This window comes from Pseudophryne corroboree, chromosome 5 (genome assembly GCF_028390025.1).
Source record: "Pseudophryne corroboree isolate aPseCor3 chromosome 5, aPseCor3.hap2, whole genome shotgun sequence".
NCBI lineage: Eukaryota > Metazoa > Chordata > Amphibia > Anura > Myobatrachidae > Pseudophryne > Pseudophryne corroboree.
Window position 1 is genome coordinate 46,789,942 of NC_086448.1, and position 13,511 is coordinate 46,803,452.

Below are 13,511 nucleotides of genomic sequence, written 5' to 3' on the forward strand. Positions count from 1 at the left end.
ATTTGAACCAACCTATTGTGGTGCCTGCGGCTACTCGTGACTTGGAGGATTCCAAGTTACTAGATGTAGTCAGGGCTTTGAAGATTTATGTAGCCAGAACGGCTGGAGTCAGGAAAACTGACTCGCTGTTTATCCTGTATGCATCCTACAAGCTGGGTGCTCCTGCTTCAAAGCAGACTATTGCTCACTGGATCTGTAACACGATTCAGCAGGCTCATTCTGCGGCTGGATTGCCGCCTCCAAAATCAGTAAAAGCCCATTCCACAAGGAAGGTGGGCTCTTCTTGGGCGGCTGCCAGAGGGGTATCGGCATTACAGCTTTGCCGAGCAGCTACTTGGTCGGGTTCAAACACTTTTGCAAAATTCTACAAGTTTGATACCCTGGCTGAGGAGGACCTTGTGTTTGCTCATTCGGTGCTGCAGAGTCATCCGCACTCTCCCGCCCGTTTGGGAGCTTTGGTATAATCCCCATGGTCCTTACGGAGTCCCCAGCATCCACTAGGACGTTAGAGAAAATAAGATTTTACTTACCGGTAAATCAATTTCTCGTAGTCCGTAGTGGATGCTGGGCGCCCGTCCCAAGTGCGGACTTCTTCTGCAATGCTTGTATATAGTTATTGCTTACATAAGGGTTATGTTATGGTTGCATCAGGTTTGTCTGATGCTCTGTTGTTGTTCATACTGTTAACTGGGTAAGTTTATCACGAGTTATACGGTGTGATTGGTGTGGCTAGTATGAGTCTTACCCTGGATTCCAAAATCCTTTCCTTGTATGGTCAGCTCTTCCGGGCACAGTTTCCTTAACTGAGGTCTGGAGGAGGGACATAGAGGGAGGAGCCAGTGCACACCAGTATTCCTAATTCTTTCTTAGAGTGCCCTGTCTCCTGCGGAGCCCGTCTATTCCCCATGGTCCTTACGGAGTCCCCAGCATCCACTACGGACTACGAGAAATAGATTTACCGGTAAGTAAAATCTTATTATCTGTGTTTTTTTGTTTTTTTTTGTCGACATAGGACTCAGCCCTGCGGTAAAACGCTGCTTCATCAATCACATTATTGGCTGATCAATACTTTGCCTTCACCAGCTCATAAGTCACAATTATTCTGGAATTTTATTGATTGTGTCCTTGTTTTGTTTTTGTGTTTTTTACAGGACAAGAAGACTTACTCTTGCCCGGCCTGTGACAAGTCGTTTTCAGATGATCGGCTTATAAAGTCCCACATCAAAACAAACCACCCGGGTGAGTAAATATAAAATAGGATAGATTGTAATGTAGACGAGAGCAGTGACCGCAGCCGTTCTCACTGCCACGTCTGCCACACTTCCATAAGCGTCCCAGTCTATGGACCCTTTTATCGGCTCATCCTCTCTGTGTCTCTCCTGGCCCATCCCAGTGTCCTCCGCAGTGTCCCCATGTGTCTCTCCAACCTCATACCCCTCTCTGTGCAGTAGTGCACCAGCACCGCACCGCCACTACCGTGTCTCTGCCACCGCTTCTCCACCCTGTCACTGTGTCTCTTCAACACCAGCAGCCCGTGGACACGGTGGCTGTCCGGCACCAGCACAACCTCCCACCACATCGCTGTGTCTCTCGGGAGCTTGCACCAGCATGCCACAACCCCCCTTCACCGGTCACAGTGTCTCTTTGCACACCAGCACCCACCACCAGTTAATCTCCGGCTCCTGCTCAAACCTCCCTCCAGCTGTGTCTCCCCAGCCAGGGCCGCACACCTACCTTCTTTTTCTTCTGCTGCTCTACTTTTGGGTCCTCTTTCACTCTGTAGAGCAGCGTGACATCATGACATTGGATGAGCTCTCTCGTCATGTCTGTGCCCTGCAGTATACACTGAAGCGGCACAGGCAGACTGAGCAGGCAACAGCTGTCAGGTACTGGGCTGGAGCTCTGACTCTTGTGTGACCACGGGCCCTCAGAGTCTCGGGGTCTGGCATAGATGTCCCCGTAGTACTCCCCTGTCGCTGGGCCTGCGGCTTCTTCCATCTATTCTTGTTCTACCGCCTTCTCCCACCTATCTGCCCTTCTCCCACCTATTACCAATCTGCCCCCTTCTCCCACCTATTACCTATCTGCCACCTTCTCCCACCTATTACATATCTGCTGCCTTCTCCCACCTATTACCTATCTGCCGCCTTCTCCCACCTATTACCTATCTGCCGCCTTCTCCCACCTATTACCTATCTGCCGCCTTCTCCCACCTATTACATATCTGCCGCCTTCTCCCACCTATTACCTGTCTGCCGCCTTCTCCCACCTATTACCTATCTGCCGCCTTCTCCCACCTATTACATATCTGCCCCCTTCTCCCACCTATTACCTATCTGCCCTCTTTTCCCACCTATTACCTATCTGCCGCCTTCTCCCACCTATTACCTATCTGCCCTCTTCTCCCACCTATTACCTATCTGCCGCCTTCTCCCACCTATTACCTCTCTTCAGCTTTCTCCCACCTATTACCTATCTGCCGCCTTCTCCCACCTATTACCTCTCTTCAGCTTTCTCCCACCTATTACCTATGTGCCGCCTTCTCCCACCTGTTACCTGTGTGCCGCCTTCTCCCACCTGTTACCTGTGTGCCGCCTTCTCCCACCTGTTACCTATGTGCCGCCTTCTCCCACCTGTTACCTATGTGCCGCCTTCTCCCACCTGTTACCTATGTGCCGCCTTCTCCCACCTATTACCTATGTGCCGCCTTCTCCCACCTATTACCTATCTGCCGCCTTCTCCCACCTATTACCTATCTGCCGCCTTCTCCCACCTATTACCTATCTGCCGCCTTCTCCCACCTATTACCTATCTGCCGCCTTCTCCCACTTATTACCTATGTGCCGCCTTATCCCACCTATTACCTATGTGCCGCCTTCTCCCGCCTATTACCTATGTGCCGCCTTCTCCCACCTATTACCTATGTGCCGCCTTCTCCCACCTATTACCTATGTACCGCCTTCTCCCACCTATTACCTGTGTGCCCTCTTCTCCCACTATTACCTGTCTGCCGCCTTCTCCCACCTATTACATATCTGCCCCCTTCTCCCACCTATTACCTATCTGCCCTCTTTTCCCACCTATTACCTATCTGCCGCCTTCTCCCACCTATTACCTATCTGCCCTCTTCTCCCACCTATTACCTATCTGCCGCCTTCTCCCACCTATTACCTCTCTTCAGCTTTCTCCCACCTATTACCTATCTGCCGCCTTCTCCCACCTATTACCTCTCTTCAGCTTTCTCCCACCTATTACCTATGTGCCGCCTTCTCCCACCTGTTACCTGTGTGCCGCCTTCTCCCACCTGTTACCTGTGTGCCGCCTTCTCCCACCTGTTACCTATGTGCCGCCTTCTCCCACCTGTTACCTATGTGCCGCCTTCTCCCACCTGTTACCTATGTGCCGCCTTCTCCCACCTATTACCTATGTGCCGCCTTCTCCCACCTATTACCTATCTGCCGCCTTCTCCCACCTATTACCTATCTGCCGCCTTCTCCCACTTATTACCTATGTGCCGCCTTATCCCACCTATTACCTATGTGCCGCCTTCTCCCGCCTATTACCTATGTGCCGCCTTCTCCCACCTATTACCTATGTGCCGCCTTCTCCCACCTATTACCTATGTACCGCCTTCTCCCACCTATTACCTGTGTGCCCTCTTCTCCCACTATCACCTGTGTGCCCTCTTCTCCCACCTATTACCTGTGTGCCCTCTTCTCCCACCTATTACCTGTGTGCCCTCTTCTCCCACCTATTGCCTATCTGCCCTCTTCTCCCACTTATTACCTATCTGCCACCTTCTCCCACCTATTACCTATCTGCCCTCTTCTCCCACCTATTACCTATGTGCCTCCTTCTCCCACCTATTACCTATGTGCCGCCTTCTCCCACCTATTACATATCTGCCGCCTTCTCCCACCTATTACATATCTGCCGCCTTCTCCCACCTATTACCTATCTGCCGCCTTCTCCCACCTATTACCTATGTGCCTTCTTCTCCCACCTATTACCTATGTGCCTTCTTCTCCCACCTATTACCTATGTGCCGCCTTCTCCCACCTATTACATATCTGCCGCCTTCTCCCACCTATTACCTATGTGCCGCCTTCTCCCACCTATTACCTGTGTGCCCTCTTCTCCCACCTATTACCTGTGTGCCCTCTTCTCCCACCTATTACCTGTGTGCCCTCTTCTCCCACCTATTACCTGTGTGCCCTCTTCTCCCACCTATTACCTATCATCCCTCTTCTCCCACCTATTACCTATCATCCCTCTTCTCCCACCTATTACCTATCTGCCGCCTTCTCCCACCTATTTCATATCTGCCGCCTTCTCCCACCTATTACCTATCTGCCGCCTTCGCCCACCTATTACATATCTGCCGCCTTCTCCCACCTATTACATATCTGCCGCCTTCTCCCACCTATTACCTATGTGCCGCCTTCTCCCACCTATTACCTATCTGCCCTCTTCTCCCACCTATTACCTATGTGCCGCCTTCTCCCACCTATTACCTGTGTGCCGCCTTCTCCCACCTATTACCTGTGTGCCGCCTTCTCCCTTCTATTACCTGTGTGCCGCCTTCTCCCTTCTATTACCTGTGTGCCCTCTTCTCCCACCTATTACCTGTGTGCCCTCTTCTCCCACCTATTACCTATCTGCCCTCTTCTCCCACCTATTACATATCTGCCGCCTTCTCCCACCTATTACTTATGTGCCGCCTTCTCCCACCTATTACCTACAGTATGTGCCGCCTTCTCCCATCTATTACCTATTTGCCGCCTTCTCCCACCTATTACCTATGTGCCCTCTTCTCCCACCTTTTACCTATCTGCCCTCTACTCCCACCTATTACCTGTCTGCCCCCTTCTCCAACCTATTACCTATCTGCCGCCTTCTCCCACCTATTACCTATGTGCCGCCTTCTCCCACCTATTACCTGTGTGCCCTCTTCTCCCACCTATTACCTGTGTGCCCTCTTCTCCCACCTATTACCTGTGTGCCCTCTTCTCCCACCTATTACCTGTGTGCCCTCTTCTCCCACCTATTACCTATCATCCCTCTTCTCCCACCTATTACCTATGTGCCGCCTTCTCCCACCTATTACCTTTGTGCCGCCTTCTCCCACCTATTACCTGTGTGCCGCCTTCTCCCACCTATTACCTGTGTGCCCTCTTCTCCCACCTATTACCTGTGTGCCCTCTTCTCCCACCTATTACCTGTGTGCCCTCTTCTCCCACCTATTACCTGTGTGCCCTCTTCTCCCACCTATTACCTATCATCCCTCTTCTCCCACCTATTACCTATCATCCCTCTTCTCCCACCTATTACCTATCTGCCGCCTTCTCCCACCTATTTCATATCTGCCGCCTTCTCCCACCTATTACCTATCTGCCGCCTTCGCCCACCTATTACATATCTGCCGCCTTCTCCCACCTATTACATATCTGCCGCCTTCTCCCACCTATTACCTATGTGCCGCCTTCTCCCACCTATTACCTATCTGCCCTCTTCTCCCACCTATTACCTATGTGCCGCCTTCTCCCACCTATTACCTGTGTGCCGCCTTCTCCCACCTATTACCTGTGTGCCGCCTTCTCCCTTCTATTACCTGTGTGCCGCCTTCTCCCTTCTATTACCTGTGTGCCCTCTTCTCCCACCTATTACCTGTGTGCCCTCTTCTCCCACCTATTACCTATCTGCCCTCTTCTCCCACCTATTACATATCTGCCGCCTTCTCCCACCTATTACTTATGTGCCGCCTTCTCCCACCTATTACCTACAGTATGTGCCGCCTTCTCCCATCTATTACCTATTTGCCGCCTTCTCCCACCTATTACCTATGTGCCCTCTTCTCCCACCTTTTACCTATCTGCCCTCTACTCCCACCTATTACCTGTCTGCCCCCTTCTCCAACCTATTACCTATCTGCCGCCTTCTCCAACCTATTACCTATCTGCCGCCTTCTCCAACCTATTACCTTTCTGCCCCTTCTCCCACCTATTACTTATCTGCCGCCTTCTCCCACCTATTACCTATCTGCCGCCTTCTCCCACCTATTACCTGTCTGCCCCCTTCTCCCACCTATTACCTATCTGCCCCTTCTCCCACCTATTACCTATGTGCCGCCTTCTCCCACCTATTACCTATGTGCCGCCTTCTCCCACCTATTGCCTATCTGCCACCTTCTCCCACCTTTTACCTATCTGTCGCCTTCTCCAACCTATTACCTATCTGCCGCCTTCTCCCACCTATTACCTATCTGCCGCCTTCTCCCACCTATTACCTATCTGCCGCCTTCTCCCACCTATTACCTATCTGCCGCCTTCTCCCACCTATTACCTATCTGCCGCCTTCTCCCACCTATTACCTGTCTGCCCCCTTCTCCCACCTATTGCCTATCTGCCGCCTTCTCCCACCTATTTCCTGTCTGCCCCCTTCTCCCACCTATTGCCTATCTGTCGCCTTCTCCCACCTATTACCTATGTGCCCCCTACTTCCACCTATTACCTATCTGCCGATTTCTCACATATACCAGTATCTGTCTTTGCTGACACTGGAAGCATTGCTGTATTCTGTATCTAAATACTATGTGACATATAAGACTTTGATGCTGTGTGAATTGTCGCACGTGACTCCCATCTGGTGCAGTCACCATTGAGCGTTGCGGAGTGTTAATTATTCCCTTTCACCTGTTTGAAGTTTAACATATAAATGCAGAAGACATATAGACACACGTTTCCGGTAACTTTGCAAGTGCCTCTTAGAGCTCCCTTATTTCAGGGACAAACAAGAAATCCAGACACTATCCTCCGCTCTGAGCGGCTCTTGGGCACTCGCCTGATGTGAGTGTCTCTTTGCCTTTTCCATTTGTTATGTTACCAAGCAGCGTCTATGGAACCGCGCACGGCACCAGTAACTCCATTTACACAAAACTTTCCTTGTGAGGGAATTAAAACACAACTTACAAATAAACGCTCTCTTTCATCTCAGCTCACAGCGCCTTTACGCCAGTGTTCCAACTGCTGTATAAGAGTTTCTCTAATCTTTCCTCCATTTAGATATTTCTGCAAATTTAATATCCGAGGTTCTCGGACGCAGAGTTCAACTTAAAGGTCTGATCGGGAAAAGAGCCGCAAAGTGCCCGTACTGTGACTCGTATTTCATGAAGAATGGCTCAGATCTACAGCGACATATATGGGCCCATGAAGGTATTAAGTTTATTTATTACGTTCTGTGTTCTTGGTGTAAAAAAACAAAAGGAGTTTTACAATTTTATTTTCTTTGCCCAAGATGTCACTCTTTAAATAATTGGTAGGCTCCATTTACTGAATGCCCACCGCTGAGTCCGCTAGGCTTTGTGTATAGACTGTATACTCCCTGAGCGTTGTGCAGTGCTAACTCTGATCATTTCTGTGTTCCGTGCAGGTCTGAAGCCATTTAAATGCACCTTGTGTGACTACGCCACTCGCAGCAAGAGTAACCTGAAGGCGCACATGAATCGCCATAATACAGAGAAAACTCACCTCTGCGATTTGTGCGGCAAAAAGTTCAAATCCAAAGGAACCCTGAAGAGTCACAAACTCCTTCACACGGCTGGGGGTGAGTATGGGGGGGCTACATGGAAAATATGAATTAAAGTGCCTGTGCTGTCCATCGGAAGTCCACTTTGCTTTGTCTGATAAATTGTAAATCACATTGGCCAGGGAGGAGATGTGGGTGTAATTCTTTATATTAATGGAGTCCTGTCCACTAGGTTTCATGTAGGGCAGTGGTTCTCAAACTCGGTCGTCAGGACCCCATATGGTTCACGTTTTCCAAGTAACCTAGAAGGTGCACTGTGCATCACCAATTGTCACATTTTAAAAATCTACAGGTGACCTGGTAAAACATGAACCGTGTGGGGTCCTGAGGACCGAGTTTGAGAACCTGTGATGTAAGGTAATATCAGCAGTTGACTGGGCTGGCAATTTAGGTAATCAGTCTGGGTGGTAAGACTTTAACAAAATAAAGATTAAGATTAAATAGAATCAGGAAAACCTTTGATCCATATTCATGTCAAATGGATTTAGTTTCTCTCCAACCAATTTTATCATTTGACCAGAACCAACCAAATCAATCTGTGGAGGTGGACATCTCTAGGTTGCGGACAGGCTGATGTAGCGATGTAATTGCAATATATATTATACCGTTGCATTAAAGCGGATACAAAAACATCCTACATGCAGTATTCTCTAATTTATCTTAATTAGACACAACACAGAGGAAATGTTTAGCAAATAGTTTTGTTGTGATGCGAAACGCGTGGTTCTATTAAAAGCTATGTAGTTGTTCCCAAACTTTCTTCAATCACGGCGCACAAGAGTACCCACAAACCTAGACAAAAAGTTTCTTATTTAGAAATTCTGCAATTATTATTAAGTAAATTGTGCTTATATGTCATCCTTGGGGTCAGTTATGTGGACGGGGCTGCACTTCTGTTTGTCCACATATTTTATGATAGGCAAAACCAAAACAGGTTTTCTGCCAATCACACGGACTTTTAATACTTTGATTTGGCCCTGGACCCACCAACCTGTGGCTCCCTAACAAGTGGCCAGTGGCACCCAGTTTCAGAACCACTGTAGTAGTCACTCCTAACACAATCTTTGTTGTAGATGTTGTCATTACCAAGTAGACCAGAGATTGTAAGCCCTGGTCTGACATACACTGTGCTCTATGGCTATTGATGTAGAAGAAGTAATTGCTCCTTCTAGGGCAGGGCCAAATTGGAATCTTCTGTCTAATTTGTGGCTTCTGTTCTCATAGGTAGGGATGTTAGGATTACGGTGCAGCGTACGCTGGACCTTTATATGGTTACTTGCTGAAAACTCGGTTGTGGGTGGAGTTTATTTGACACAATTGCAAACTGTTACTTGCCGGTCTTATAGGTCCTACGTTAGGTGCAGTCATCGCTTCTCTCAACGTTGTGTTGTCTCTTTAAAACCCCCTCCCCCACCACCACCACCAACATCCCAAACTCTGTGATTATGGTCCAGGTTTTCATGATATCCATGCTTGAGTCCAGGTGGTTGAATCAAATTGGCCGAGGTACTAATTAAGACACCTGTGCTCAAGCATGGATCCATTTAAAACCTGGACTGCATTGGCGGAGTTTATGAGACCACTTTTCACCCAACCAGCTGGTTGTCCATCAACAACCTACTGCTGCCACATTAGAGCTGGTGGCCTTCCCTGATGGCAGCAGAGGTCTGAAGACTCATCGGGTCACCACAAGATACAGTATGCACGAAGCTGTAGGCACAGTACCTTAACCTCTCTCTAATATCTGCAATCATTTATAGTGGGGATCCATCTATTTCTAATGGACCCTGAAGTGGGGGCAGCAGAGCTTTCTGTTCATACAGATCTTTTATACAGGATTTATACGTACTTGCATAATCTATAGATAGTTGTTGCTTTGCCTTTTATGTGTATCTGTTTGTTGATTGTTTCTTGAGTAGTTATACGTACCGTTATATCGTACAATGCCGATGTCATCTCCTTACTACTCTGTATTCCAGGCATTCCCAACCACGGTCCTCAAGGCACACCAACAGTGCAGGTTTTAGTTATATCCAGGCTGCAGCACAGATGGTTAAATCAAAATAACTGAGCTACTAATTAAGTCACCTGTGCTTAAGCCTGGATATCACTAAAACCTGCACTGTTAGTATGCCTTGAGGACCGTGGTTGGGAAACACTGCTGTATTCTATTCCTATCTGTTCTGTCCATGTCCTCACCATACTGTGGTCTGTGGGCTGATCACCAAACTTTTCTCAATGTGTTTATTCCAGGGAAGCAATTTAAATGCACAATATGTGACTTCACTGCAATCCAAAAACCCCAGCTTCTCCGTCACATGGAGCAACATACCTCTTTCAAGGTGAGACATGGCTGTATAGTTACTGCTTCCCCTTCTTCCAATGTATCCGTACCCTGATGTAACCCCGCACTATCCACCTGTCCGCTCTCTCTGCTCCATCTTCTCCTTATCATCCCAGAGCTCCTCCGTCCCCCATGATACCTTCCCCTTCCCTCTCCGCTATGACCTCACCTGTCCTCACAGCCTCTTCCTTCTCCAATCTTCTCATTGAATTTCCAGTCTCTTCTTTTTTCCATATGAAATATCATATACGACATATGCTGTTTTCCAGTGACACAATACGTCATTGCTTTTGTAATTTTTCAGTTGAGTTATAAGTCTGTATTAATTATTCATGCGGTTGCTCATTGGCACATGGTCACTGCAGCCACGCAGGCAACTCTGCGACGAGAAACTGCTTCAGTTCTGGCGAAAACTGTGACGGCTGAGCTGGTGACACAGTGACGGCTAGACTGTGGCCATGCAGTATGATTTGCCGATGGACGGAATGCCGGCTGTCCGTATACAAACAGCGGCATCCCATCCATCAGAATCCCGTCAGCCCCCTAACGCTCACCTTTTCCCTACCCTAACTCTCCCTTCTGGGTGCCTAACCCTAACCCTCCCTTCCCCGCTGCCTATGCCTAACCCTCCCTCCCCAGTCCCTAACCCTAACCCTCTTGTCCTGCCTAAACCTAATCCCCTCCCTAGTGGCAGTACGCCAGCGCGTCTCTCTGTGAGGACACTTGGGATGCTGGCTGTCGGTAATGTGAAGCCGGCATTCCGATCGGAGTCGAGGTGTGGGCGCCAGCATTGCATCCTCCATCGGGATCCCGGCGTCGGTATATTGACCATCGTGATCCCAGCTGTCAGGCAGCTAACTCCTTCCCATTGTGACACTGTGATGCACAATGCTGTCAACTTATGCAACGATGGCGGAGTAGCGGAACATAGGCTGCGGATACACTGGTGACATGGCAATGCGCACTAATGACACAGACATGCTGACGACACTGCGATGCGCACACTACAACCCCACTGACGAAACTGCGACTTTGGTGACGAAATTGTATGCAAGAATTGCAGCCGCATCGGCGACACAATGACACACACACACACTGTAGTCATGCCGGTGACGCAGAGAGTGCAGCCAGACTGGCATGCAGACTGTGGTCACACTGGAGATTTTGGGGCAGATGTATTAAGAGGTACATTTACTAAGCAGTGATAAGAGCGGAGAAGTGAGCCAGTGGAGAAGTTGCCCATGGCAACCAATCAACACTGAAGTAACATCTATAATTTGCATGCTATAAAATGATACAGAGCTGCTGATTGGTTGATGGGGAAATTTCTCCACTGACTGACTCCTCCGTTCTCATCACTGCTTAATAAATGTACCCCTAAGCCTGGAGAAGTGATAAAGAAGTGATAAGTGGAAGGTGATAACGCAGTATTAAATGGTAAAAAAAGGTGATAACGCACCAGCCAATCATTACGGATTTGAAAAGTGACAGGAGCTGATTGGCTGCTGCGTTATCACCCTTCACTTATCACTGCTTTATCCCTTCTCCAGGCTTAGAGACTTTACAAGGAATTCAGATTTCCCTAATGTCCGCTCCCTGAAGTTGATACAAGACGTGTTTATCAGAGAAACATCCCCTGAATTTCTATCCGTTTCCTCTTTTGGATCCAGGTATGTGAGCAGACAGCGCTGCTTTCCCTGTCTCACAGGATCTCATTTTTGGAAGGTTTTAGATGTCATTTGCGGTGGAATTTATTTTGCAGACACGCTTTGTACATTAGATAGGCTTCAGAGAAAGGACTTTGTAGAGAAGCATCTAGGATTGTTTTGAAGAGATTTATTTTAACCTTTTTTTTTCCTTTTTATGAAAACAGCAGCACACTTTAGAATATAAAAATGTAATGCGTACTTTTATAGCATCCTCAAATATCTGTCAATGTTAAATATTGGCATAAATCTGAGTCAAAGTACTGCAGTATCTTACCTTTCTCTGACGTCCTAGTGGATGCTGGGGACTCCGAAAGGACCATGGGGAATAGCGGCTCCGCAGGAGACTGGGCACAAAAGTAAAAGCTTTAGGACTACCTGGTGTGCACTGGCTCCTCCCCCTATGACCGTCCTCCAAGCCTCAGTTAGATTTTTGTGCCCGAACGAGAAGGGTGCTCACTAGGTGGCTCTCCTGAGCTGCTTAGTAAAAAGTTTAAGTATAGGTTTTTTATTTTCAGTGAATCCTGCTGGCAACAGGTTCACTGCACCGAGGGACTAAGGGGAGAAGAAGCGAACTCACCTGCGTGCAGAGTGGATTGGGCTTCTTAGGCTACTGGACATTAGCTCCAGAGGGACGATCACAGGCCCAGCCATGGATGGGTCCCAGAGCCGCGCCGCCGGCCCCCTTACAGAGCCAGAAGACTGAAGAGGTCCGGAAAATCGGCGGCAGAAGACGTCCTGTCTTCAATAAGGTAGCGCACAGCACCGCAGCTGTGCGCCATTGCTCTCAGCACACTTCACACTCCGGTCACTGAGGGTGCAGGGCGCTGGGGGGGGGGCGCCCTGAGACGCAATAAAAACACCTTATATGGCAAAAAATACATCACATATAGCTCCTGGGCTATATGGATGCATTTAACCCCTGCCTATTTTTCCTTAAAAAAGCGGGAGAAAGGCCGCCGAGAAGGGGGCGGAGCCTATCTCCTCAGCACACTGGCGCCATTTTTCCTCACAGCTCCGTTGGAGGGAAGCTCCCTGACTCTCCCCTGCAGTCCTGCACTACAGAAACAGGGTAAAACAAGAGAAGGGGGGGGGGCACTAATTTGGCAGATAAATCTATACAGCAGCTATATAAGGGAAAAACACTTATATAAGGTTATCCCTGTATATATATATAGCGCTCTGGTGTGTGCTGGCAAACTCTCCCTCTGTCTCCCCAAAGGGCTAGTGGGGTCCTGTCCTCTATCAGAGCATTCCCTGTGTGTGTGCTGTGTGTCGGTACGTTGTGTCGACATGTATGAGGAGGAAAATGGTATGGAGGCGGAGCAATTGCCTGTTATAGTGATGTCACCCCCTAGGGAGTCGACACCTGACTGGATGGTCTTATGGAAGGAATTACGTGATAGTGTCAGCACTTTACAAAAGACTGTTGACGACATGAGACAGCCGGCAAATCAGTTATTACCTGTACAGGCGTCTCAAACACCGTCAGGGGCATTAAAGCGCCCGTTACCTCAGATGGTCGACACAGACCCAGACACGGACACTGACTCCAGTGTCGACGGTGAGGAAACAAACGTATTTTCCAGTAGGGCCACACGTTACATGATCACGGCAATGAAGGAGGTTTTGAACATTTCTGATACTACAAGTACCACAAAAAAGGGTATTATGTGGGGTGTGAAAAAACTACCCGTAGTTTTTCCTGAATCAGATGAATTAAATGAGGTGTGTGATGAAGCGTGGGTTTCCCCCGATAAAAAACTGCTAATTTCTAAAAAATTATTGGCATTATATCCTTTCCCGCCAGAGGTTAGGGCGCGTTGGGAAACACCCCCTAGGGTAGATAAGGCGCTCACACGCTTATCAAAACAAGT

At 48.6% G+C, this 13,511-nt stretch overlaps 1 protein-coding gene across 5 annotated transcripts in view; it reads left to right on the forward strand.

The window, feature by feature from the left end:
• The window catches only part of ZFAT (zinc finger and AT-hook domain containing), a 352,244-nt gene that overhangs the window by 225,922 nt on the left and 112,811 nt on the right, over nucleotides 1-13,511 (forward strand). For all 5 annotated transcript variants that reach the window (XM_063921238.1, XM_063921235.1, XM_063921239.1 and 2 more), the window contains exons 8-11: nucleotides 1,152-1,239; nucleotides 7,062-7,211; nucleotides 7,429-7,602; nucleotides 9,838-9,926. In XM_063921238.1, the coding sequence (XP_063777308.1) occupies nucleotides 1,152-1,239; nucleotides 7,062-7,211; nucleotides 7,429-7,602; nucleotides 9,838-9,926 (501 nt within the window). The remainder of the gene's footprint in view (nucleotides 1-1,151; nucleotides 1,240-7,061; nucleotides 7,212-7,428; nucleotides 7,603-9,837; nucleotides 9,927-13,511) is intronic.